General features: G+C 46.9%; 1 protein-coding gene across 8 annotated transcripts; it reads right to left on the bottom strand.

Annotated features, from left to right (window-relative positions):
* Positions 1-1,792: 1,792 nt before the first annotated feature.
* SIRT5 (sirtuin 5) lies at positions 1,793-24,261 on the bottom strand. Of its 8 annotated transcripts, none has more exons than XM_070361010.1 (9): positions 24,129-24,261; positions 18,209-18,358; positions 16,432-16,565; positions 14,940-15,165; positions 13,143-13,230; positions 12,308-12,361; positions 10,875-10,998; positions 10,234-10,349; positions 1,793-2,310 (listed from the first exon to the last, which is right to left on the bottom strand). In XM_070361010.1, exons 2-9 carry the CDS (start codon positions 18,321-18,323, stop codon positions 2,235-2,237), a joined length of 933 nt encoding a protein of 310 aa, XP_070217111.1. In that variant the 5' UTR covers positions 18,324-18,358; positions 24,129-24,261; the 3' UTR covers positions 1,793-2,234. The 8 variants fall into 8 exon arrangements, with proteins under 8 accessions (XP_070217111.1, XP_014336521.2, XP_070217112.1 ...); XM_014481035.2 differs by having other exon boundaries at positions 18,209-18,341; positions 24,129-24,215; XM_070361011.1 differs by lacking the exon at positions 24,129-24,261 and adding an exon at positions 23,628-23,816.
* Positions 24,262-27,412: the final 3,151 nt, after the last annotated feature.

Here is a 27,412-nt window from a genome sequence, read left to right as displayed (position 1 = left end):
GACTGTAGCTTCCGTGATGTGTAACAGTTTCTGTACCAGTGGTCCCAACCAAGTTCTTATGAACTCCTTGAAGGAAGGTCCAGGCCTCTTCTTAATCACTGTATTTCTAATGTCTATCATAGAGTAGATGTTCGATAAATATTAAATTGAATAATCCCTCAATGATTAAATGATCAAATATTAAATGAATAATCCCTACATAAATTTTGCAGTATTTTCAATTTGCTTTTCCTTTTCTCTTGGAAGCATCTCCTAGCTTAAAAACAAGAAGACCAAAACACAAACAAAAAGTATGAAACGGAACCAAAAAAAGCTACGGGAACCAATGGCCTAGTAGGAAGGGGTTTACAAAGGATAGTTCTGAAATATCTGGGCCTTGGTCAGATAGAAATTACAAATTAAAAATACAGTCAGGCTTCCTCCACCAGTGTACTGGCTTCCACCACTGCTAACACCAGGGCAATGTATATAGAATGCTCTTTTGAAAAGCTCAACAACAAACCTATTAGAAGGGAATGATGGTATATTATGTACAAAGAAGTGTTAACTGTTAGTTGCTCAGTCGTGTCCAACTCTTTGTGACCCCATGGACTGTAGCCCACCAGGCTCCTCTGTCCATGGGATTCTCCAGGCAAGAATGCTGGAGTGGGTTGCCATTCCCTTCTCCAGGGAATCTCCCCAACGTAGGGATTGAACCCAGGTTTCTTGTGTCTCCTGCATTGCAGGCAGATGGCAACCCACGCCAGTTACTCTTGCCTGGAAAATCCCATGGACAGAGGAGCCTGGTAGGCTACAGTCCATGGGGTTGCAAAGGATCGGACACGACTGAGCGACTTCACTTCACTTCACTTCTCTACCATCTGAGTCACCAGAGAAGCCCCATTTTACATACCGAAACTACATTATAAGTATTATAAGTCCCCTCCTACCCATGCAAAGGATCCTTGGCATTTATTAAAAGGTGTGACTTGCAAATGCAGCACAAACCTTTATGTCACCATGTGGCTTCTCCGAAAGCCAAGGGTGTGAGAGTAAATGCACTTTTGTAAGGGCCGGAAGTGATGTCACCCAGCTGCATAATCCCTGGGGAGCCCACCTGGTCTAAGGGAGTTAGATCTGTCCAACCTACCCACGCTGGTACTGACAGCCACTCCCCACATGGGTCTCTGGTGCTTGCTGACAGCGGGATCCCTGGATCTGCATTAGGTGGGAGGAGTTGAAGGGGGAGCTGTGTTCTTCCTACTTTACACAAAAGGTACTCTGAGCATACACTTTTTAAGTCCCATGGGAAAAACTCCCTTCCAGGTTCCGTGTCTGGGGAAGCTTGGCGGACCCCGCAGGGTGTGTAACAGTGAGATGTCCTTCCGTGTATATGATACTGAGAAGCAGCCCACCATCGTCTCTCCCTTTCCCCTCGGCTCTGCTCCGTTTTAGGCAGCTTTAGCCCACCATCGTCTCTCCCTTTCCCCTCAGCTCTGCTCCGTTTTAGGCAGCTTTAGCCCACCATCGTCTCTCCCTTTCCCCTCGGCTCTGCTCCGTTTTAGGCAGCTTTAGCCCACCATCGTCTCTCCCTTTCCCCTCGGCTCTGCTCAGTTTTAGGCAGCTTTGTTTGGTGCAGCTATATTTGCGTCATTCTTTTTTCTCATCCTGATTTTCTACCTTGCTGCTCATTTTCTCTTCCATCCTTGCATGAGTTCTTATTGTAAGCTATCCCCACCCTGAACTTGGAGTAAAGCAGTCAAACAGATAAACACTGAAAAGAAAATGTCCCAAACAAAGACAACTCTTGGGCTAACATTTTAGTACAATAAATTACCTGCATAGAGAGTGATTTTATTTTCCACCAAACCTTGCGCAACAATCAGAAATACCCACATTTTACCCCTCTGTTTCTATCTTTGCCCAAATAGCAGAAACACAATCAGGAGAATCACTTTGTTTTAGACAGTCTAATCACAAAGTTACCCAGTAACCAACCAAACACATCAGACTTATGTTCAGGATCAAACAAAATAACAGGAACTGACTTCAGAAGTCCTGTGACTTCTCCTTCTAAACACGGTTACTACTGTTGCTTCCAAGTCCCCATCAACCATCAGCAGTTTGGATTCCAGCCCAGCAATCAAAAGATATTTTCAGACTTTCCAGTATTTGGCTCACCATCCACAAGACTGCCTCCCCTGCTGGTGGCTTGGTACTTAGATGCTCTGAGATTTCTTCCTTCCCCAGGATGGCTATGAAACAGTTTCAGTTTCGTGAGGAGCGAGGGCTTCGGGAAGAGTCGTCCCACACGGCCCCTGGAAATGAAACCTGAAACAGAAGGACGAACACAGCAAAGTTATGAGCAAAATGAGCATTCTGCTTCAGCAAGTCAACTTTCTTAGTTACAGCCAGAATAAAATCCAGATTCTCACAGGAGTCTTAGGCATTTTGGAGCCCAGTTCTTTCATCGAGTTTCTGACATCGCCAAATGCAGACACTTCAGTATGGGTTGGCACCCTCATTCCCAAGGGAATTTGGGAAAGCAATTGCTTAGAATTTCAGTTCAGTTCGGTCACTCAGCTGTGTCTGACCCTTTGCGACCCAATGGACTGCGACACTCCAGACTTCCCTGTCCTTTACTATCTCCCAGAGCTTGCTAAAATTCATGTCCATCAAGTCAGTGATGTCATTCAACGATCTCATCCTCTGTCGTCCCCTTCTCCTCCTGCCCTCAATCTTTCCCAGCATCAGGGTCTTTTCCAGTAAATCAGTTCTTTGCATCAGGTGGCCAAAGTATTGGAGTTTCAGCTTCAACATCAGTCCTTCCAATGAATATTCAGGACTGATTTCCTTTAGGATGGACTGGTTGGATCTCCTTGCAGTCCAAGGGACTCTCAAGAGTCTTCTCCAACACCACACTTCAAAAGCATCAATTCTTTGGCACTCAGCTTTCTTTATATTCCAACTCTCACATCCATACATGACTACTGGAAAAACCATAGCTTTGACTAGACGGACCTTTGTTGGCTATGTAATGTCTCTGCTTTTTAATATGCTGTCTAGGTTGGTCATAACTTTCCTTCCAAGGAGTAAATGTCTTTTAATTTCATGGGTGCAGTCACCATCTGCAGTGATTTTGGAGCCCACAAAAATAAAGGCTGCCACTGTTTCCACTGTTTCCCCATCTATTTCCCATGAAGTGATGGGACCGGATGCCATGATCTTAGTTTTCTGAATGTTGGGTTTAGAATTTAGGTGCCTATAAATGAGAATTTTATTTTAAGGAGGAAGGAGAGACATGATTGTATTTTGTGACTGTTTTGCCAAACCCATAACTGTAAGTTTTATAAACTCTTACACAACTACATAAAAGCACCTTCACTGGTACTAAGGACAAGAGAAAATGAACCTCGTACACCAAGCAGACCATAAGGATCTTAACTGAGTCAGCTGGCTCACGCCAATCACTGAAATTCACAACTAGCCCTGACTTGTAGTTAAAAAGTAGGAAAAAGAGAAAGATCAAAGAAAAAAGAGGGAGAGAAAAGACGAAAAACCAATGATTTCTGCTTTCTTCAAGGGAAAATACTTATGACAGGAGGAAACAAAGAAACCAACTAATTCTACTGTGTTATTAATAAATGAAAACCAGCTGAGCACGATTTAAAATTAAAAAAAAAAGCATCTGGTCATATTACTTATTCTTGATACAACACAGATCAAGAATGTTCCCTCTGTGCCATGAATGGACGGCCCTGAGCAACTGGCATTTCTGATCCTTCTGCCTCCCCTCCCGCAGCCCCACCCCATCCCCACCACCCCCAGCACGAGGAAGGCTGCCCACTAGAAAGCTCCTCCCAGCACAGTCCCTTGAGGACTTACCAGGAAGCACAGCTAGGCAGAGAGCACTCAGGGACTTCCCTCGACTTGCACCTGTTCTTTTGTGCACCCCTATCCACATTCATCCTCCTCCCATTTACCAAAGCAAGCTGCACCTGACCTCACCCATCCCAAATCTTACATGGTGCCTCTTATCCCAGAATGTGAAAACTTAACCGGCTGCCAAACCAAGGGATGTTTGAAACACTGCTGTGGATCTGAGAAAACAAATGGTTTCTAAAGACTGGGTGATATATACAAACAGGGCCACTTCATTCTTGCTTCCAGTAAAACTGAAAGAGCCTCTTACAGAATTGCCAAACAGATCACTAAAGTTGATTCAGGAGGACTCTGGACATTTCAGCATATAAGATGGAAAGTGGTCCGAAATCTGAGTGGCCAGAACAAAATTCTTTCATGCCCGGGGTTTATGTGGCCCAGGTTTCTGAGTATTTTATGTATGGTATTGTTGTTGTTCATTGCCAAGTCGTGTCCAACTCTGCGGCCCCATGGACTGCAGCCTGCCAGGCTTCCCTGTCCTTCACCATCTCCCAGAGCCTGCTCAAACTCATGTCCATTGAGTCAGTGATGCCATCCAACCATGTGGTCCTCTGTCGTCCCCTTCTCCTCTTGCCTTCAATCTTTCCCAGCATCAGGGTCTTTTCCAATGAGTCAGCTGTTCGCATCAGGTGGCCGAAGCACCGGAGCTTCAGCTTTAGCATCAGTCCTTCCAATGAATATTCAGGACTGATTTCCTTTAACATGGACTAGTTTGATCCCCTGGCAGTCCAAGGGACTCTCAAGAGTCTTCTCCACACCACAGTTTGAAAGCATCAATTCTTTGGTGCTCTGCCTTCTTTATGGTCCAACTCTCACATCTGTACATGACTACTTAGTTTTTGCTTTTCTCTATAAAAAGAAAAAACTAAGAATTACAGTTGCCATTGAAAAGGTAAGTGTTTAGCTTGGAAAATCTGGGCTGCCACCCCTCAGACCAGAAATAGAGACACAGATACTCAAAACACAATTCCCCCCGCCCCACTCCAGGACAAGCTGCCAGGGTCACAGCAGCTCCCTTCTTCGAGCGACCTCTGCTTTGATGCTCACTAAGGAAGTCTGTCCTCTCAAGTCACATACTATCAGACACTTCACTGTTGGAAATGACGGCAGGAAAGAATGAAAGACTCCCGTGCCTGCAGGAACTCAGTCACTTGGCCACAGAGAAGCAGCCTGACTTCCAGCCCAGGCAAGGGGTGTCCGGGCCCAGTGTTTCACGTCCACCTCCAAGGTCACAGGACCCTGCAACCACATTGCAGCCAGAGTGGATCTAACCCCTCTCCACACACACGCACGCACACCCACACCCACACACACGCACACACACAGTCCTGCTAGCTGCTGAGTTGATCAAAAACGGCTTCACTGAAATTTCACCTAAACTCAACCCTCCTTCCACATCCTACAGTAACTCCATCTTTTCCTCTGTTTGGAACACGCAGCAGGGCTCTCTGGGGTCCCCTGCGCTGCGGTGATCAGGAAACTTGATCTTCCTAGGATACAGGTTTGTTTCCCACGACCACAGGCCTATTAGGGCTGCAGCATCATGAACCCTGCCTCCTTCTAATGCTGCGCAGTACTCAGAGTGGATATGTATATGTCTCTGTTAGTCACTCAGTCGTGTCCAGCTCTTTGCGACCCCGTGGACTGTAAGTCGCCAGGCTCCTCTGTCCACGAGATTTCCCAGGCAGGGATACTGGAGTGGGCTGCCATTCCTTTCTCCAGGGGATCTTCGCAACCCGGTAATCGAACCCAGGTCTCCTGCATTACCAGGCAGATTCTTTACTGTCTGAGCCACCAGGGAACCCAGTGGACACTTGAACTAATTAAAAAACCTCATGCTCCACGCATCTACTAAGAGATGCACTTCCCATAGTTTGACTTTTACGGGATTATTAACCGAAATGTATTATTTGTTGTTTTCAACAACTACAGACGATAAATTATGGCAGTGATAATTCCATCCAGAGGAGCTTTTCCGTGGAACAAGTTTTAAGAAAACTGAGAATAAATAATTCATATACTTTGAAGCAGAAGTATAAAAGGATAGTCAACAAAAGATTTTCAAGCATAAAAATACATTAGTAAAAATTTCTGTGGTAGAAATAGGATGGATGGGGATACAAGTTTAAAGAGAAAAAGAAAAAAATGTGAAGGTTCTCACTGTGAAAAACCCGCTTACATATTTGTTTTCTAAATAATGATGGTGGGTGTCAAGTTGCTGTGTCATTCAGATTCGACAGGATACAATTAAAACCAGGACAACAGCAGCTTTACTTTTAAATGTCGGTATTCTATTTCTAGGGCTTCATTGGTGGCTTAGTGGTAAAGAATCCGCCTGCTAATGCAGGAGACTCAGGATAGATCTTTGGGCCAGGAAGATCCCCTGGAGGACATAGCAACCCACTCCAGTGTTCCTGCCTGGAGAATCCCATGGACAGAGGAGCCTGATGGGCTACAGTCCATGGGGTCGCAAAGTCAGACGCGACAGAGCAACTAAACCACCACCAGCAGGAGGATTATGAGTATGATTTATGCAACAAAGGTGAGCCCCAATCTGCAGATTCTTACTCAAAGGCCTTTGGCTCTATCAAAAAAAAAAAAAGTAAATGAATGCCCATTTATGCTTTAAATGAAAATGAGATGCTTATGTGTCCTTTTTTCACTATTCTTGCTTTAAGTGACTGTTTTGGTTAAGGGCCAACTGGGGCCCCACTGCATGGACTAACAGGGTCCTACCAGCTACCTGATGATCTAGGCAGGCAGAGCAATGGCCTTCCCCATCAAATGAGGCCAACGGTAAATTACAAGTAACCTCTGCACCCTCCTGAGGAGTACAAACGTAAAGAAGAAACCATCTATGAAGCTGTTTTCTAGCTAAGAGTTCCTGAGACTTCTACACTCCGCCTGCAGGGCGCTGTCTCTGGGGACACGTGCCCCGCACACAGGTGACGTGCCCTCCACACACACTACTGACCACCTCCACCTCCTGGAGCCCCCTCCCCGCCCCTCTCCACACACACTGGCCCCTTGCTGTCCCTCGGGCCTCCTGGGCTGGCTGCCACCTGGGGCCTTTGCCCAGGTGGTCCTGGCACCTGGCAGGCTCTTGGCCCAGAGGTCTCCTCAGCGAACCACTCCTCCTCGTGTTGCCAGACCTCTTCTCTCTGAAACCCCCACCACCCACTGGATCCCGAGCCCACCTGCTCCCCCTGCCCACTTCTACCTCTGCTTTTTCCCACAGCCGGATCCCACCTCTCATGGGCCACACAATTTGCATTTATTATCTTATCGTTCACTGTTTGCCCTTTGCGGCTAGGAGGCCATTTCACGTGGTAGGATTTTATTTTGTTTACTAATATATCCTATCCCAAGCACTCAGAACAGTATCAGTGGTAAAGAATCTTCCTGCCAATGCAGGAGACGCAGGTTCAATCCCTGGGTGGGGAAGATCCCTTGGAGAAGGAAATGGCAACCCACTCTAGTATTCCTGCCTGGAAAATTTCATGAACAGAGGAGCCTGAACCTGGTGGGCGACAGTCCATGGGGTCGCAAAAGAGTTGGACACGTCTGAGTCACTAAACAAGAACAAAGTCTAGGACATAGTAGGTGCTAAATAAACACTTGTGGACTTGGACTAAATTCCAAAGTTTAGAGAAATGGAAAGCTGCACGACTGGGGGTTGCAGGGAGTGGGGGGCCCACTGTCCTTGGAAGGCCTTGCACACCAGTCCTTTGGGCGCACTACTCCCATTTCTGCTTCAACAAATACACAGATCCTTACATGCCAAAGACCCCTGGGGTTGAGAAACAGTCAAAATCCTGATGCCTAAATCCCCAAATACCTAGTCTAATGGTTTCTCAGAAAATCATCCAAGATAACCATCTGGGACAGGGGAAATGACAAAAAACAAAACAGGAACTAATTAACACCTTGAAAATATTAACACATTTCGATGGGAGGCAAATACCATGACTCTGTTTCTAAATTAGAATTGGGGCAAAGAATCTAAACAACTTGGGCAAGGTCGAAGGAGTCTTGCGAAATCCAAATTGAAAATGTAGGCAGAAATAAATAAATACATAAAATGCAGGCATCATTTCCTGCAACCTATTTAGGTAACAAAGAAATCAGGTGAAAAGGCAGTATTATTTCAATTTTCATTTTTGCTACTAACCTAGAGCTGGGGCTGGCAAAATGTTTTCTGTAAAGAGTCAGAGACTTAATGTTTCATCTTTGCAGGCCAGTCTCTGCTGCAACTCCTTACTTCCATTGTTTAAGTGCAAAAGCAGCCACAGACAATATAGGAACATGTGGCTGTGGCTGGGTGCCAATAAAACTTTATTTACAAAAATGTAGTGGTTGAGTTCGGAGAAGGCAAAGGCACCCCACTCCAGTACTCTTGCCTGGAAAATCCATGGACAGAGGAGCCTGGTCAGCTACAGTCCACGACGTTGCAAAGAGTCGGACATGACTGAGCAACTTCACTTTCACTTTTCACTTTCATGCATTGGAGAAGGAAATGGCAACCCACTCCAGCGTTCTTGCCTGGAGAATCGCAGGGACGGCGGAGCCTGGTGGGCTGCCATCTGTGGGGTCGCACAGAGTTGGACACAACTGAATCGACTTAGCAGCAGCAGTGGGTGAATCTGGCCTACAGGCAGTACTTTGCTGACCTCTGACCTAGGCTAGAGTTCAGCCAACATCAGTTACATGTGAGATGTGAGAAATTTCGGCCTTTGTTAAGATGCGTGTTTAAACCAGCTTCTCAGTCACTCTGGGTTTGGTTCCCTGTTTGAAAACCCAAGTAGGATGAGAAGATGACCACCCACGCCTCTTCTAAATGTCAGCTTTGATGATGCCCAGATAAAAGCATTGCTGGCTTCACTGGTCAATTATACTCATCTGGGAAAATTCCCAGACGTGGTGGTACAGAGGGTCTTGGCTTCCAAAAAGGTCCACTGAGCATCTGTTGTGGTTCTTGCGGCTGGTGCTGTTCAGATCTGATCAAAGTCTCAGACCAGAAAGAGGCCTGTTTATTTGAACAGAGACACTGCAGGTTTTCAGGATGGGAAGCTGAAGAATTTTTGTTGAAGATGAGTAGCAGCTGAAGCAGGTTTGTGGTTTTGGGAGGCCCAACTTATGAAGTGATATCATTATACTCCAAGAATTTCGTCTGAACTTGCAGGGAAAACTGCCAAGTTCATTATCCTTTCACGTGAAGACGTACACAATGGATGAATATCAGAATCACCCAGGAAGCGTATAAAAGAGGGGGCCCAGGCTACACCTTACACCAGTTACATCAGAATCTCCTGAGTGGTACCGTCATCAGATTTAGAAAAAAAATTTTTTTAAGATTTTTTATATGTGGACCATTCTTAAAGTCTTCATTGAATTTGTTACAATATTGCTTCTGTTATGTTCTGGTTTTATGGCCAAGAGGCATGTGTGATCTCAGCTCCCCGACCAGGGTGGAACCCACACCCGCTGCACTGGAAGGCCAACTCTTAACCTCTGGACCACCAGCGAAGTTCCCAGTCATCAGATTTTTTAAAATACGTAGTTGAGGTAAAAGTCACCGACTCAAGTAATGACAAGATGCTTCAGTAACATTTTACATTTTACTTATTCATATTGATGTATTAGTTCATAGTCTACCTTATTCTGGAAAGGAAATGAGACTATTAAGAATATATAAACTACATTAAAAGGGAAGACAGAAAAGCAGGGGTGAAAAAAAGCAAGTAAAACAAAGGAGATGTAAACTAGAGCCTAGACTGAGACAACATGTGAATATCCTACGATAACCTGTACTTCCCACACAGATTTGCGGGGGCAGGATCAATATCATTAAATGGCCACAGGTACAAACATTCTTGGCAATAAGACCAGAGAGGATTTGCCCAGGGAGCCCCACGGAGAACAGCGGGTGACGGAGTTGTGTGTGGGTGCCTCCCTGGCTTGCGTGCTGAGTCTTCAGCTGACCGGCATCTAAATGCCATTACTATACTTAGCTTCAACGCATGAATAAGAGTAAAGTCTAAAGCATCAAAGAAGAACTTTCAAAATGTGAAAAACAAAAACCCTTTAGCAAACTCCCTGTAAAAAGACACGGCTACCTCAGTCTACAGTTAATGTGCTTTCTTCCATCAATCTACAACTAACACGTTGTTTTCTTCCCTCAAAGCAACTACAGACCAAATAAGAAAACACAAACTCTGTGTTACAAAACCAGGACAGCAGGTAAAATCTGCTTGGATGACCACGTCCAAACCCGCTCAGCGCTGTCCGCCTCCCACCCTGGTAACCCCGTACCTGAATCTTTCGGTGGCCGGGGTGGTTTCCATGTTGAATTCGGCCACTGGCACGCCGCGGGCTGACACTTGGGGGGCAAACATGGCCGCGGGATAGACCACGGAGGAAGTCCCCACCTACCGAGCAAACAGACGGAAGCGGACAAGCGACCACACGGTGGAGAAGCAGTGTCTTTGAAGAAAACCTTAACAGAAACTCAGACCAGTTTGTGGCTGCTGGTGTGAGGGAAGGTAAGCTGGGCGGGATAAATGGAGAATGTCTGGGGGACAAGAGGGGAGGGGGAGGCTCCCCTTTGGCTGATCCCTAGAATTTAGGAAGGATTTTTTTCATGTTTAGTCACCAAGTCATGTCTGATTCTTTGCAACCCCATGGACTGTAGCCCTCCTGTCTCCTCTGTCAATGGAATTTCCCAGCAAGAATACTGGAGTGGGTTGCCATTTCCTTCTCCAGGGGATCTTCCCGACTCAGGGATCAAACCCACGTCTCCTGCCTTGGCAGGCAGGTTCTTTACCACCAGTTACCTGGTATGAAAAAGAGAGCTGAGCTCGTGGCAAGAGTGGCAAAGAAATGATCTGATCATCACCCAAATTAGTTTTAGTTGTCTCTGCTCTTTGAAAAGATCAGGGAAGGCCGTGACTTACCACTAGACACAGGTCACAGAGGGCCAGCTCTTTGTCCACCTCCTCCAGGATGGCAGGGTCCAGGTTTTCTCCAAACCACACCACGTGAGGTCGCAGCAGGCCCCCACATCCTGCCTCTTCACACCTGTAAGAGTGTCATCCTTAACCCACTCCCAAGACCTACTCTTGGGAAGGCCTGCCTAGGTGGATCAGGGGAAATCATAAAGTCTCTATTGTGTCCGGATGCACTGGGGTGATTTGTGGGCGAATGTGTCTCAGCCAACCTTGAGAGACATAGCTTTCTCTTTCCCAGTTACTTCCTTCCACTCAGGCACAGCCGTGCTCATGGTTAGCTGGACCCAGGAGGACTACTGGACTCAGACTTGCCTTCAACACACAAACCACTTGCTAATGTCATCAATGACCTCCCTCATCTTCTCTCAAATTCACCTCTCTCTTGCCTTGTCGGTAGCCAAGTTCTCCTGTGTCAATTTCCCAAGATCTCTCGTCTTTCACTAGCTACTACCCTAGGTCATCTCTAGTCAACCTATTTATTTACGTTCTAAAATAATCTCCCTCAAACTCCATTTTCATCATATTAATTGCCTAATCAAGTTTATTTTAGATCAAAACTTTAGAATTTAGTCATGAAAACTTACTCTTTTAGGTCAAAACTCTGATTTTAGTAATGAAAATCCTTATTAAGAAAAATTCAAAAGGTTAAGTAAACCAGAGAAATGTTAGCATAATTGCTCCTTAGGGAGTAATAATGTACTTTCACACATTCAGTGCTCTGAGTAGCTCTGCAGCAAAGCAAGATGCTTCAAACTTGGTTCACTCTAGTGGTTCCATATTTATTTGGGCATGTGGCATCTTTTTTCTCCGAGTAGTGCCTATCAACATCATGTGGATCTACTGCCTTATGAAACACTTTGGGGAAGGCCATTTTAAGGTCAAGTTTTGAAAAATTGACATAAAAATCTTTCCAGGGTTTTTTGCTATTGCTAATCTGCACAAATTCTGCTCGGTCCCATAACTTTACCTCTGTGAGACCTCCTACGGCCTCCATAGCCCTGGATTAGTAACACTGATGAGGAGGAGAAGGGGAGGAGGACAGTAGCTGAGGCTTCCCGACCAGTTAGGTCCGAGATGCCAGCCACTATGCTTCACACACGCCGGGGGAATGTGTACAGCACAGCAGCTTCTGAAACGTTTCCAGACCTCAAATGATCCCACCACAACACAGAGGAGAAAGGGAAGGACAGATGAACTTCTCTTAAGCCTGGTTTGGTTCACCCTTTGTCCTTTCACCCTTGACCTCATGGGTCAGGGCTGGTTTCTGCATTGGCATGTTTCAGAGGCATCTCACCAAGTGAACTTAGATTTTGACTCCTACTAATTTTCTTTTTTTTTCAAACTGGAGCACCAACACAGATCAAAGTCGTTTTACTCACCGGGGCAGTTTCTCCACTGGGATTCCGGCATCTTGAGTTTGGGGGTCTGGAGCCCTGAAGTAAGTAATATGAGAAAAGAAAGAATGTCACTGGTGTAATCAAAGAACATAGAAATAAAATAACCCAGTAAGATTGTCTTTGCCTGGCCATGTATGGCACAAAACTCCTGATGAATACACACTGGCTTATAAGAGGATGAGGAGGGTAGACACAACAATTGATTATCAGTGGTTCTACCTCAAGAGAGGGAATATGTATGGGAGAGGGGGGAGTAATACTGTTGTGCTAAGGAGAGTTTCATGATTTGCATCATATATGTCACTGCAATTTCAATCACCTGCAATGATATTATATTAATAAGTTACTTGTATAACTTATACCAATGGCTAGGTAGAATTTTTCTCAATATTTTGAGTCTACTCTTAATTTTTCCCCCAATTATAATATTTACAATAGTAAATGTTCACCATAGACACATTGGAAAGTTCAGAAAGATATAAAAAAGAAATCAAAATTGCCATACTACTACTGTCCCTGTTAACATGTTGTTGATTTTCTTCTGGACGTTTATCTATATACAGATACATCAACATGGTGAGGGTGGATGTGTGTTTAAATACAAAGTTGGGATCATAATGTATAGAGTTAGAGCCTGTTATTTTCACTTATTTTAACCTGTGAGCAAAATATTTCCCTTACAATACAGCTGTACTGTCTCTAGCTTTATGTCTCATAAATATACATGGGAGTCATAGATAAATGTTCAATTTCTTCATGTTTATAGTCAACTGAAGAGACAAAACAACACACCTATTCCAGAGTGCAGTATAATTACCCTTTTCCTGATAAGGCTGGACAAATTGGACTCTTATAGTTCTCAGCCACAACCCCACAAGAGGTACATCGAGTTTTAAATAAGCTACCTGAAAAACACAAGTTGAACAAGACTGGAATTTAGTATAATCGGGAGCAACTGACTCCACGTCTAAAAGAATACAAAATGATTTCGTTTCTACACATCACTTTAACAAATGCACCCATCCCAGCTTTCATGGGAAACATCAAGGCATGTAGTGAGATGGAAAAAGCCAGAACACATGCCCTCCTGGACTTCGTAATCTGGAGAGGAGCAGGGACAGGAAGTAAGTTACTGCATGACCAAGGAGCTCTCTGATCACCCCAGTGTTCAGGTGGAATTCAAATGTGCAGCAGGGCAGAAGAAGCCAACCTAAACCTACGGGCAGGATTTCCTGAGAACATGCCTGACAGAGGCTAGTAGCTTGGGATATGTTTTACAAAATCTTAATTTTGACTTAGTAAAGCTTGAATTTTTTCTACAAAAGCAGCTCAATAAATAATCAACTAATAAATGAGGAAAATAATCATTAAAACTAGCAAAGACTTACTGAGCTTAACCCATAAAAGGTGACCTCAGTTCACCACATGGTCACCATGTGCCCAGCGCTGAGCAGGTCACATGGCAGGGGACACATGCTGGTCCATTCTCTCCAGGGCTCCTTCTTTGAGAAACCACCCCCTTTTCTGTCCCACGCCAAGTTGATGGAGCTGTCAGTCACGTTCCCCAAATACAAGCTGGGGCACAAGTTCCAGACTCGTCTAATTGTGGCATCCTGTCCTCCAGCAGGAGTGTTTGGTCAAAAAGGATACTGATGGTCAGGCCATCCAGAGATTTATTTTCTGAGGAGATGGTTAAACTGGGGGAAGGGAGCATGCAGCCCCACTGGGTCACTGCTTCTGGAAATTCTGCAATTTGAAATGCATTTCTTTGGACTGAATTTTTGTAGAGTATTAAATGGCTTCTATGGATGGCTCAGCAGTAAAGAATTTACCTGCAATGCAGGATATGCCGGTTCAGTCCCTGGGTCAGGATGATCCCCTAGAGAGGGAAATGGCAACCCATTCCAGTATTCTTGCCTGGGAAAGCCCACAGACAGAGGAGCCTGGCGGGCTACAGTCCAAACGGTAGCAAAGAGTTGGACACAACTGAGCGGCTCAACACAGCATCACAGACTATCAAATGCCCTTGGGAAGAAATTCTGGCATACCCATTTATGCTCTTGTGTAAACAAATTTATTTGATTTTCAGTGAGAAGAGGGAAGAGGAGGGTGTCAGTGAAAGCTGAGAAGGGAAACCAGAGGGACCCCAGACAAGCTCCTCGGTGTCACAGACCCAGTGGGCTCCCAAGAGGGAAGGTCACTAAGCTGGCAGCCCCCTTAAGGCTCCAGGGTGGAGGAGGAACACAGCCAGAGCAGACAGTGCCCATGGTGCGGGGTGGGACAGGGACAGTAAATGGATCTCCCAGGGATGCCAGGCCTTCGCAGCCTGAATCCTGCTAGAGCCCCAGCCGTTCAATGGCTCAAACCTCCCACTTCCCGGCGCCCAGGTGGGGGGGAGTGGGGGCCATCTGGGAGCACAGGGCCCCCTCAACAGGACCCCCAGGGAGGGGAGAGCACGCAGGGATGCAGACCTGCATGGCCAGGTGGTCTGCGCACCAGACCCCGGGGTCCTGGCACCATGCTGCTCTGACTCGGTGGACCCAGCTGGGCCCCAGCAGAACGTGTGTTTTCAAGTCTGGTTTCCCCTTCCCATGGAAGACTGAGGGCCTCTCACCATGGATTTCCAGAAGGTTCTTGGTGCCAGCCTTGCGGTGCAGCTCGTCGATGTTCTGGGTGATGACCACCACCTGTCGGCCCTGCCTGTGCAGCCGGGCCTGGCACTCGGCGATGGCCAGGTGCCCAGCATTGGGCTCTGTGCTCTGCACCACCTCCCGCCGGTAGTGGTAGAACTCCCACACCTGGGACGGGTTCCGGGCGAAGGCCTGCGGGGTGGCCAGGTCCTGGGGGGCAGGCAGGAGGTGGGGGTCAGGGGGGAAAGAAGGGCTGATGCTCCGAAAGCCGGGCCGTGAGGGCACTGGACTTGGGTGGGAGGACACCCCCGTGCACCCTTGGCTGTGGGCAGGCAGGCACACAGTTCCGGGGGGGTGTCGAGGGAACACGTCCATGTAGGTTCACATGGGCGGGGCCCAGGGCTCCTAAGGAGCCCTGGAGAAATTAGGTTTAATTTCCCCAGCAATATCGTAACCCGTCCCATCTTCCACTCAGGTGAGCTACAAACATAGAGCAACACATGGGAAGGTAACTTAGGCTGGAAGCCATGTTTTCATGGAGCTCCGCGTGACATGATAGCTATCTCATTTATCCAGGAAGAAAAGTAAAATGCAAAACACCCAACTGAGCTATAATGGCCATAGTGGGAAAACTCGGTTTTTGTAACTACAATTATAGGCGCACACACACATACAACTACACATTAAAAAAATATACATTATAGTAATAGGATATATAAAATATACATTTTTAAAAGTACGATTCCTCCAAACTTCCCTGATGGTACAGTGGATAAGAATCCACCTGCCCAATGCAAGGGACATGGGTTTGATCCCTGATGAGGGAACAAAGATCCCGCCTGTGTACAGCACAGCCAAGATAAATAAATAAAAATAAATACTTGACAAAATAAAGTAAAAAAAAAAAAGAAATGTTATACACCTTGACTGTGGTGGCAGTTGTACCACTATATATACATCTGTCAAAACTCACTGAACTGTACACTTAAAATTGGTGATGTTTATTGCATGTATATCTCAATAAAAATTGAATTTTAAAAACTCCATGCCCCCAGAGAACTTATATTCTAATGACTTTTGTACAAAGTTTTGAGCATCAAGGCCTAAGCCTTTAACAACTCAAGACTGGTTTTCATTTTGAAAGTTCACAGGAACTTTTAAAAAATGTGTAATTCTTAATTTCAACATGAATAGAAAAGTAATGAATTATGCTAACCAAAGTGTCCCGGTTCCACTTTGGTTACTAGAGGAAATCCAATTGTTATCTGAATAAGGATAATCAATACACGCCGAGAAAGAAAAGAGGCGGCTTTGCTGAGGTTTTAACCCTATGGACTTTGTGTCTATGCCAAAAAGAACAGGATAAAAGGGTCACAGTAAATTTCAAAACGTTCCCCTCTGATAGAGATTCTGAGTCAAACTGTTAAACGGCTTCATTCAGAAAGAGCCTTTCAGAGTTCTGGAAACATTACCAACCTGGGCTTTCCATTTTCTCCAGTAACCTCCTGCTCCTCTGAACGTTGGAACCCCACTCTCAGCACTGATGCCAGCCCCGGAAATGATGACTATGTGCTTGGCTTTTGCAAAACACTTCCGGAAGTCAGCCATATCTAAAGAGAGGAAAATCTTGGTCAATCCAGGGTTTCATTTGGACAGTTACGTCCCAGTTCAAATGCCTGTATTTTGAAACTTGACCTTGCATGAAATTATACTTTTAAGATAACCAAATAAAAATCTTCCCATGCAATGAAGATGGCCCTGTGCACCTAATATGTGAGAGTACAGTGTTTGCAGAAAGGGGCGGGGGTCTGGGGTGAACAGCCTGAGCTCTGAGCTCCACTCTGCCCACTCCCCCCGCAACCCACCATCTCCCATGAGTGGGATCCTATGTGAACTGCTGACCCTCTGCTGTCTGGGTCTCCTTAGCTGTTACACGTGCACAAGCGTGCTTTCCCGAGAGAGCGGGGCTGCTGTGAGGATTAAAAAAGGCTTCCCAGGTGGTACAAAGGTAGAGAACCTGCCTGCCATGCAGGAGACGCAAGAGGCGTGGGTTCAATCCCTGGGTTTGGAAGATCCCCTGGAGAAGGAAATGGCAGCCTGCTCCAGTCTTCTTGGCTGGGAAATCCCATGGACAGAAGAACCTGGCAGGCTACAGTCCATGGGGTCGCAGAGTTGAAACTGACTGAGCGCGCACACGCGCGCGCACACACACACACACACACACACACACAGTGAATGGGAATGTATCTTCCTTCTTAAAAGTAAAAGCAAGCTTGTGTGGTGTGAGGGCTGACTTCAGGCCCACTGGACCCCAAAAGTGTCCCTTCCTCCCCAAATTCACTTCCCTTGGAGGATCCTGCGAATTCCAGCTTCCCTCAGCATCACTACCAGGGTGAGGATGAGAGCCCCTCCCCATGAACAAATGCTCCGTCCCACTCTGGACACACTCTCCTTTACAGCTCAAGGGAGACTTGGTCTTTTTAACAAGACGGCCCCGGAGACCTGGGGTAACAGAAGGGGACTGAACGCACAGAATGACACGGCAGCAGGGAGTCCTGGTCACAGCCTGAAGCTTGCGCCCCAGGACACAAGGGTTGGCCCTCCATCTCCAGGCATCCTCCTGCCCAAGCTCAGACCCACAGGGGCAGCAGCTCGCCTTCCATGAGGGCTCCCTGTGTCCAGGCTCTGTGCCAAGCACTTGGGCATCACAAGGTGGCCTGAGCCAAATATCATCATCCCAGGATAAGGATGAAGAGCCAGACTGGGAACTGCAGTTGTCTCTCCTGGCAGCAGAGACTGAGTCCTGGCACAGCCTGTGGCTCCCGCTGTCCCGGGCACTGCAGCTCTGCAGCCCTTGTGCACGGGATAAGGAAAGGTTGTGTCCCAACCAGCCAGGCCTGAGTGGTTCACAAGCTGTGGAAGTCCCCCTCCACTCCCTGCGCCAGGAGAAGCCAGTGTGGACCAGCATTGCCTCTGGCTGGCCCAGACCACCCAGTCAGGGTCTGCCAGGCACAGGCCATCTTCCAGGTGCAGCCAATCTGTGCTAAGGCACTGAAGGTTTGAACAAGACCAGAAGCAGGTTCCTTGGTTGATGGAGCGGGCTCTCTGGTCTCCCCGGGAGACAGTGGCGACCAAGACTAACTAACTCTTGGACAAATCAAGAGCCCCTCAGACATGAAACCAGTGATGGAGAAAAGGAAGGAAGAGAGTGGGCTGCAGAGGGAGGTGATGTCACCATGTATGAAAGACCTACTTGAACTTGGACGAGCCATTGTTAGGCAAATCTTGGTTTGTGTGGAGATTGGAGACTTCAGTCCACAATACAGCTGGGAAAACAATCGGTTCCGGATGATCCAGAGAGGTGGCATCAGGTTTTCTGTGTTGCACTAACAATTGAGATGGACTTTAGAAAAACCACAAAACAAACAGAAACAATCAGAAAACACTCATATTTCTACAAATACACACACACACACACACACACACACACGGGCTTCCCAGGTGGCACCAGTGGTAAAGAACAGGCCTGCCAATTCAGGAGCTATAAAGAGGTATGGGTTTGATCCCTGGGTCCGGAAGGTCCCTAGAGGAGGGCACAGCAACCCACTCTAGTATTCTTGCCTGGAGAATCCCCATGGACAGAGGAGCCTGGTGGGCTGCAGTCCAGTGGGTCACAAAGAGTCAGCCACAACTGAAGCGACTTAGCATGTGTATACACATACACACATATATAAAAGAATAGCCTTAACAAAAATGTTCAGTAGCAATCTTCATGGTTCACACAAACACCATCTAAACTGGCAATTTACAGTGTGTACTCTTAAGTGTGCTTGATCATGGAAAAAGAGAGTTCCAGAAAAACATCTATTTCTGCTTTATTGACTATGCCAAAGCCTTTGACTGTGTGGATTACAATAAACTGTGGGAAATTCTGAAAGAGATGGGAATACCAGACCACCTGACCGGCCTATTGAGACACCTGTATGCAGGTCAGGAAGCAACAGTTAGAACTGGACATGGAACAACAGACTGGTTCCAAATAGGAAAAGGAGTACGTCAAGGGTGTATATTATCACCCTGATTATTTCACTTATATGCAGAGTACATCATGAGAAACACTGGACTGGAAGAAGCACAAGCTGGAATCAAGATTTCTGGGAGAAATATTAATAACCTCAGATATGCAGATGACACCACCCTTATGGCAGAAAGTGAAGAGGAACTCAAAAGCCTCTTGATGAAGGTGAAAGAGGAGAGTGAAAAAGTTGGCTTAAAGCTCAACATTCAGAAAACGAAGATCATGGCATCTGGTCCCATCACTTCATGGGAAATAGATGGGGAAACAGTGTCAGAGTTTATATTTTTGGGCTCCAAAATCACTGCAGATGGTGATTGCAGCCATGAAATTAAAAGACACTTACTCCTTGGAAGGAAAATTATGACCAACCTAGATAGCATATTCAAAACCAGAGATATTACTTTGCGAACAAAGGTCCGTCTAGTCAAGGCTATGGTTTTTCCAGTAGTCATGTATGGATGTGAGAGTTGGACTGTGAAGAAAGGTGAGCGCCGAAGAATTGATGCTTTTGAACTGTGATGTTGGAGAAGACTCTTAAGAGTCCCTTGGACTGCAAGGAGATCCAACCAGTCCATTCTAAACGAGATCAGTCCTGGGTGTTCTTTGGAAGGACTGATGCTAAAGCTGAAACTCCAGTACTTTGGCCACCTCATGCAAAGAGTTGACTCATTGGAAAAGACTCTGATGCTGGGAGGGATTGGGGGCAGGAGGAGAAGGGTATGACAGAGGATGAGATGCTGGATGGCATCACTGACTCGATGGACATGAGTTTGGGTGAACTCTGGGAGTTGGTGATGGACAGGGAGGCCTGGCGTGCTGCAATTCATGGAGTCACAAAGAGTCGGACACGACTGAGCGATGAACTGACTGACTGACTGACTGACTCTTAAGTGCTCTAAGGTGCCTGGAACAGTGGTTTACAAAGTATGGTTCCCAGACCAGCATCATCCCAAGATCTCATCAGAAATGTAAAGTCATAGGCTCCACTCCAGACCCACTGAAACAGGAACTCTTCAGGCAGGGCCCCCATCTGTCTCCAGGTGATTTTGATGAACACTCAAGTTTGAGAACCACAGCCTTAGAGGTTTAGGAAGGAGTTAGATGGGAGAATTCATTTGAAAAACAGGTTCTGATACTTTTAAAAAGGTATGAGAGCCACTGGCTTGACTTTGAGTCAAAATACAGTTTCTTTGAGAATGTAAATTCTAACTGAGATCTGAATGAGGCCGGAAAGATATGTATCATAACAACAAATAGGATTAAGATGAGATCATGTCAAAGAAATCTGTGAGTCTTAAAGCACATTGACTAAATCTTTATCTATCCCTAAGCAGTTAGACAGAGATAATGGAGAAAGACAAAGACACAGAGAAAGGCAATATTCAGATCCATGACATCAAAAGGGTAACTGACATATCTGATTTTTACCTAGTAGAAGAATGCAAATTGTTGGAAGAACTCAGGATTAAAGGTCTGTAGGTATAGGAAAAATAGAAAAATAACGCATTTCCCAATATTTTACAATCCTTTTGGAGAACAACTTATCAAAATTACACATGCACTTTCCCTTTGACCTAGCAATCCCATCTGGACATTTTTACAACAGTGAGACTTGCACACATTCAACATGACATATCTACAGGGTTGTTCTTTAGACTATTGTGATTAATAGGAAGAGACTAGAACAACCTATGTGACCATCTACAGGGGATGAGTTCAATAAACAAGGACACATTCACAATGCACAGTGCAGTTGCTGTAAAAAAAGAATGCATGTATGATTCTGCCCGTATGACATTCTAGAGTGCAAAGAGTACTTATTTGCGTGTGTTTTAAAAAAAAATGGAAGAATTCCCAAGACATTAGTAACAAGAATGAGGATGAGAATCAGGATGTATGGAGACGAGAGTGGAAGCAAGGATTTTCAGTAGATGTGTTTCTATGCTATTTGCATTGTCCGGTGAAATGTGCTCTCCGGTGAAAGCCTAGAAACACACCTGCAGCTGAGCAAGTGCGAGGAGGGAGGAGCTCACAGTGAGGAGCTGCAGGCTTATTGGTGACTTATTGGTGATGTTGGTGGTGGTGGCTTAGTTGATAAGTAGTGCATCTTTTGCAACCTCATGGACTGTAGCCAGCCAGGCCCCTCTCTCCATGGGACTTCCTCGCAAGAATACTAGAGTGGGTTGTCGTTTCCTCCTCCAGGGGATCTTTCCAACGTAGGGATCGAACCTGAATCTCCTGCATTGCAGGCAGATTCTTTACCAGTGAGTCACCAGGGAAGACCATCTTGATGAAGTTAGGACTCAGAAAAGAATTTGGGCTTGTGTTGGGTAAGGCTAGGGAGAGTCATGGAAGGAGGCTCTGATCTACGCTGGATGTTGTCTGGGAAAAGTTTCCTTTTATTGGATATTTCAATGAACATGATCTAAAGAGGAAGGAGTGAAGTAAAGCTTGAGCTGGGATTGGTCAAGAGGCAACAGGCCGTCCTATTAGCCAGCATAGGAGGGTGTTTTGTCATTTTTGTGGTTTACAGCAAGTTCTTATTTATATCTGGTTTCAGACCTAATTATGAAGTTGTCTTACTTTTGTCCTGCTTCATCATGATTACAGTGTAGCCTTGTTTGATGTTGGTGTCCTGTGAAATTATTTACGTTCAACAGGCCTAACAGATAGTGGCGGGTCAAAAGCTGGAAGCAAACCAAAGGCCTATCAATTTATGAATGGATAAACAAACTGTGGTTCATCCATAACAGGTATAGCTCATCACTGGATGTGTTTCATCCAGGGAAATACTATTCGGCCTTGTAGCTAAAAACTACAAGTTTAGTTTAACTAAAAGTGTAAGTTTTAGTTCTGCAGTTAAAACTTAAAAAGGTACTAAAACGCTGGAGTATTTCAAACTGCTGCTGATTGTCAACTGGAAATTAGATAAAATTCGAAATTGTAATATTAAATAAAAAACATTTACAAGACAAAAAAATCGAGTTTTTTTAATGAATGTGGGAATTGTTTTGCTAAATTTTCCATTAATTTACAAGATATTCTCCAAGTCTCTCAGTAAATGTGAAAACAAAGGAGAGGTTTAAAAAAAAAACTTTAAAAAAATAAAAAATAAACACCGTTTCAGAACTGTGCCACCTGAAATTTATCTCCACGGTTTGCAAATGCTCAGAAGTCTATTTTCAATGCTTTGTTGCTGCTGTTTAGTCGCTCAGTCGCGTCTGACTCTTTTCAACCCCGTGGACTATAGCCAGCCGGGCTCCTCTGTCCATGGAATTCTCCAGCCAAGAGTACTGGAATGGGCTGCCATTTCCTTCTCCAGGCTATCTTCCCAACCCAGGGATACAGCCAGCGTGTCCCGTATTGGCAGGCGGATTCTTTACCACTGTGCCACCTGGGAAACACTTTCAAGACGCTACTGCAAAATATTCATCAGAAGAATCCTCTGTGTCAATATTTATGTGCTTTTCTGGGGGATCAGAGTGGGCAGTTCTAGCTGCCACAAACTCACAACCCAATTCAAATGCCAAAGCAAATACCCGGAGGGTAAGAAGGCCCCCACTGTGCGGAGTCACAGGAGGAAGACATCAGTTTGTATGGTCCAAAAGCCCTCAGGGTGAAAAGTGCCCTGGGTAAAGCCTCCAATTATCCTGCCCTGATTTGACTCTCAGGTGGCAAGTAAGGCCTCAGGGAAGAAAATAAACTCATTCATTGCAGTCATTGGGAGCTTTCTGAGTGCAGAAGAGGTTTCCAAACACTGATATTAGTCTGGGTGAATGGCAATCCTCACTTAACCAGGCTTTTTTCGGAAACCTGAAACTCACCTACCCAATTAGAAAGTCAGAAAAATGTCTCTATGTTCCCTGTTGAGAAAGGGGGCACCCCACCAATTCCTAAAAATACAATAATACAATACAATAAATGTAAGGTTATATGAGGAATTCGAGAGAAAAAGCATTTACAAAACATTAATTTAAAGTACATCGCCAGGGAACTACAAAAACTCCCACGGGTGTTCAATAAATACTTTTTGAACACCTATGAGCCAAACAAATGCAAAGTACCAGGCCCCAGCCATCAACACTGGGAGACTTACTTCCTCTCCCCAGTCCACCGCTGGCTCTTGTCTTGGTCACCAGCCGGCTCCACCTTGCTAAACCCAGCGGTCCACCTGGATCAGGTCCAGCCTCTGACCCCTTTGATCACCTCTCGGGGAACCACTCGCTGCTCCCGGTTTTCCTCCTACCTCGCTGGATCGCCCACCCTCCTGGGGCTTCACCACTGCACCCCGCCTCGGATGTCCAACACAAGGCTCCCAGTTCACAGTCAAGCCTCAACTCTTGAACGTTCCCCAAAAGCCTTAGGTCGCCATCCTCCTTGGCCCCCACTTCTCCCTTCGGCTCACGTCTCACACCCATACAACCCGATAAACCCCAGCAACTGTGTCCCAACCCGGCCGCGCCTCCCACGCCCATCACCCGGTCCAGGCCGCCCCATGTGCCACCCGGCCTGAAGCAGGGCCCGGAGGGCCTCTACTCAACGGGTCACCCTGCCCCGAGTCCCCCGGGCCACCCCCTCCTCCACGGCGGCCTACCAGGCCCATCAGCCCCGGGCGCTTGACTTTCCAACCTCGTTTCTGGTCCCCTCCCTCGCCTCTCCGGCCGCAGCTAGGCCCCGCGCTGTGCCGGGAAGACCCCCGATCTCCGGCCTCCGCACGCGTGTCTGCCGGGGGGTTTGGGGGCTGCCAGCTGGATCCACCCGAAGAAACGGGGTCCGCGTCCCCTTCCCTCTTCCCACCCCCTCGCCCCCCACCCCCTCGCCCCCCCCCCCCCCTCCCACCCCCTCCCCTTTCCCCCCCCTTTCCCACCCCCCCTTTCCCTTTGCCCTTCCCTTCTACCCCCCACCCTCGCGGACCCCGGAACCGGCCTATGCAATTGACCCGCGCATGCGCGCCGCGGTGGCCCGCCCCCGCCGCCCCGCGCCCGCCCCGGGAGCCCCCCTCCACGGCGCCCACCCGGCCCCGCTGTGCTCGATCGCGACCCTCGGAGTCCAGGGAGGCGGCGGAGAGCACGGCCCGGCCTCGGCGCCCACGCACCTGTAGGAGGCGGGGACCGTGGTGGATCCCTGGCGCGGGGGCTGGACAACGAGCCTGGGGGCGGAGCGGCTCGAACCACCTGCTCGGGGCTGCAGCGGCCCCTATCGGAGGCCCACACCTGATCCGGCTCCCGAGCCCTGGAGGCCCTTCCCTGGGCCTGCTCGTCGCACAAGATTGTTTCTTTGCATTTCTTTCTTGGGGGGAGGGGCGGCGGGGGAAGGGACGGGCTGTTGCTTCGTCTTTGTGAGCTTCGCAGACGTGTCGTGAAAGACGTATGAGCAGCTTTCTTCTTTGAGACTGCAGCTGGACCGCACTACTTGGCCACAGAGCATGTCAAATATTGGGGTGGCTTTCCCCGAAACGGTATTTCCAATGAAGGTTAGCAGGGGTTCCCAGGCCTGCCCGCCAATGACGAGCGCTGATGCTGAGATCCTTTCCCTGCGTCGGAAGGGACCAGTTTCCAGGCCTCGAGTACTCTGTGATCTCCGTGGCTCCCCGGGTCTAATCGCCCTTAAAAGCAGTCATCTTTCTTTGTCTTTGATTCTGTCTTACCGCCAGAACTAATTTTCCGAGAATAGAATTGTTTCTGGACTGGCCAGAATCCTAAAGGGAGGTGGTCTGAGAACTTGGGTGCATAGAATGTGATGTTAGCATTTGTTTTTCCAACTCTGACCTCAACCACCCCCCTCAGTGTGACTGGAAGTCCCGTCCGGCAGGCAGGTTATATCAGTCTCCGGGAGCCCTATGGGGTCCAAGAAAATTGGAGAAGGGTCTTATGTCTGGCTGCTACTTTTTCTGTAACATGTATATGGCACTTTGTACCAGACACCTCTAAGTCTTAACCAGTTAAAATCTTCCCCACCCAATAAAAGATATACAGTTATTCCCACTTTATAAATAGGGAAACTGAGGCACAAGGCGGTCAAGTAACTAGTCAAGATAGGCTGTTGAATAGCAGAGCTGGGGTTTGAGCCTAAATGCTTTGGCTCCAGCCGCAGGGGTCTGCACCACTGTCTGTACTGCCTCTCATTGACATGTTAAGCTGCTTTTTGTGGTTTTGATGTTAGTCATCAGGTGTCAATCCTTGTCTTCATTCAGACACTGGGGGGAGGGAGGGCACACTGTTGGGGAAGCCCTGTGCCCATCACTGCAACCTTCCATGGCACCACCCACAGGTTGGATCCCTTCTGGGGCATCACACTCTATCAAGGCCCAGGGGTCACCATCCACAGCTACCCACTACATATCCCTTAAAACCACATACCTTCTTCCAGGCTTAGAAAAGCTGACTCTTCTGCCAATATCAGGCTGCTTTCTCTTCTTGAAACATCAACCACTATCCTTTCCATCCTTAGAGCAACTCAAGCTTAATTTCTTGATGGTCTTGTCCTTCCAAACCAAAGGCCCTCTTTCCGGAATATTCGTTTTTCATTCCCTCAGTAGTAATGCTGCAGGGAAAAGTTATTTCTTACTCCATGCTGAGACTATTTCTTTGATATGCTTTTCGTTGCTTTTGTAATTGTAATTATACATAATGGCCTGCCTCAGAGAATCCTGCCCCTCTGCTACTGCTAAGTCATTTCAGTCGTGTCCAACTCTGTGCGACCCCATAGACGGCAGCCCACCAGGCTCCCCCATCCCGGGATTCTCCAGGCAAGAACACTGGAGTGGGTTGCCATTTCCTTCTCCAATGCATGAAAGTGAAAAGTGAAAGTGAAGTCGCTCAGTCGTGTCCGACTCTTCGCGACCCCATGGACTGCAGCCCACCAGGCTCCTCCATCCATGGGATTTACTGTAAACTAAAGTGCCTTTGTTTGGAACCCTGTCCACCTGTAGATTGCGGGATGGAAGAAATTAACACATCCCCTGCCTGAGGTTAGCCATTCTAGAGATATTTGCTAGATTAATGGCCTTTTTACTTTGTTCATGCCTCTCCCCTCATCTCTGATCCATAAAAATACCTGGCATCCAGACCCTGTAAAGATGATCATTTTGAAACATTAGTCTACCATCTTCTTGGTCAGCTGAATAAAGTTGTAATTCCTTGCCTCAACACCTCCTCTCCAATCCATTGGCCTGTCGTGCAGCAGGCAGAGCAACCCTGGACCTGGTAACAGTAACTCCTTTCTCACCCTTCCAGTCTCAGCTCAGCCGTCACTTCCTCAAGGAGCCTTCTCTGACCACATCTCCCCCTGCCTCCACTAGGTAGATCCCTTGTCCTGATGCAGGCTCGTAAAGCACCATAGCAGTTATCCCAATGAAGACTTCAAATGTATTTCTGTTCATTTGATTAAACTTTATCTGCCCACCAGGCTTGAGTTTCCCTGAAGATGACCCTTTTGTCTCTGTGTGCTCACAGTGGAATTTCCAGTGATATTTCCCTCACGGTGCCTGATAGGAGATGCTCTATTTATGAATTCATTCAATATGTATTCAGTAAAAGAATGAGCAACCTCACAGGAAAAGCAGCCCAGAAGTGAGAGGATAACAGCTTGGCTATCTTTACCAAAATGAAGGTAAAGCAAATAAATTTTCTTCCATGCTGCTTATGGGTCCCTAGCAGGACAAAACAATTAAAAAAATACAGAAGCAAAAATGTTTATTAATAACTCACCCTATCTATAGAGGGTCTCCTGGCATAACCAGGTAGGAGATGTAAGAGTTTAGGAGCACATATACTGGGAGTTGGTACTGCCTCTTTCCTTTAGTGAAATGCAGACAGGCCAAGCTTTACCTCTGGAAAGACAGTCTCCCCCCACCCTGACTTTTCCCATCCTCTTGGGGCCACTCACTTTGCTGGCTGTCATGCTGCCCCTCGGGAGTGGACTGTCCTCTTTAAGCCTCTGATACAAATATAAACTTGGACATAAACCCCTAGGCTTGATGTCTTTCATTGATTGATTGATTTTGACACACTAGGAGAAGGCTAAAACTTTCTAAGGGAGAATAAGAAGAAAATAAGAATCAAGATCACAAAAGTACAAGAGACACAACACAATCCAGAAATTGTGCAAAAGCCCAGCCCCACTTGGTTCTATTCTATTTCCCAGCTCCAACTTGTGTCCATGAGACCATGCCAAGGTAACATCATCGCCACATGGCCACTCCCAACAACATGTTGGGTCCTTCTTGGAGGAAGGCAAGAGACCAAGGCCCTCTCTGCACAGCCCCTCAGGTTCTTTGGGTTCCAGTATGAGTTCTGATTGGGAAGCTAACACCAAGTGTGATCCTGTCCTAAGAGGGATCCACACGCACAGCACTGTGGCTTATGGCTTTTACCCCCT

The sequence above is a fragment of the Bos mutus genome, chromosome 23 (assembly GCF_027580195.1).
Source record: "Bos mutus isolate GX-2022 chromosome 23, NWIPB_WYAK_1.1, whole genome shotgun sequence".
NCBI classification, from domain to species: Eukaryota; Metazoa; Chordata; class Mammalia; order Artiodactyla; family Bovidae; genus Bos; species Bos mutus.
Note: the sequence above shows the minus strand (reverse complement) of the source record. Positions and strands in the feature narration are given on the sequence as shown.

Bases quoted from the DNA above. Each gene is read 5' to 3' on its own strand.
- SIRT5 (XM_070361010.1), bottom strand. From the start codon at position 18,323: ATGCCACCTCTCTGGATCATCCGGAACCGATTGTTTTCCCAGCTGTAT. The intron at 10,999-12,307 runs GTGAGTAAAACG...ACACTCTTACAG, and splicing joins CCAGTGGAGAAACTGCCCCG to GTGTGAAGAGGCAGGATGTG. The intron at 2,311-10,233 runs GTACGGGGTTAC...CTTCTGTTTCAG, and splicing joins CCGGCCACCGAAAGATTCAG to GTTTCATTTCCAGGGGCCGT.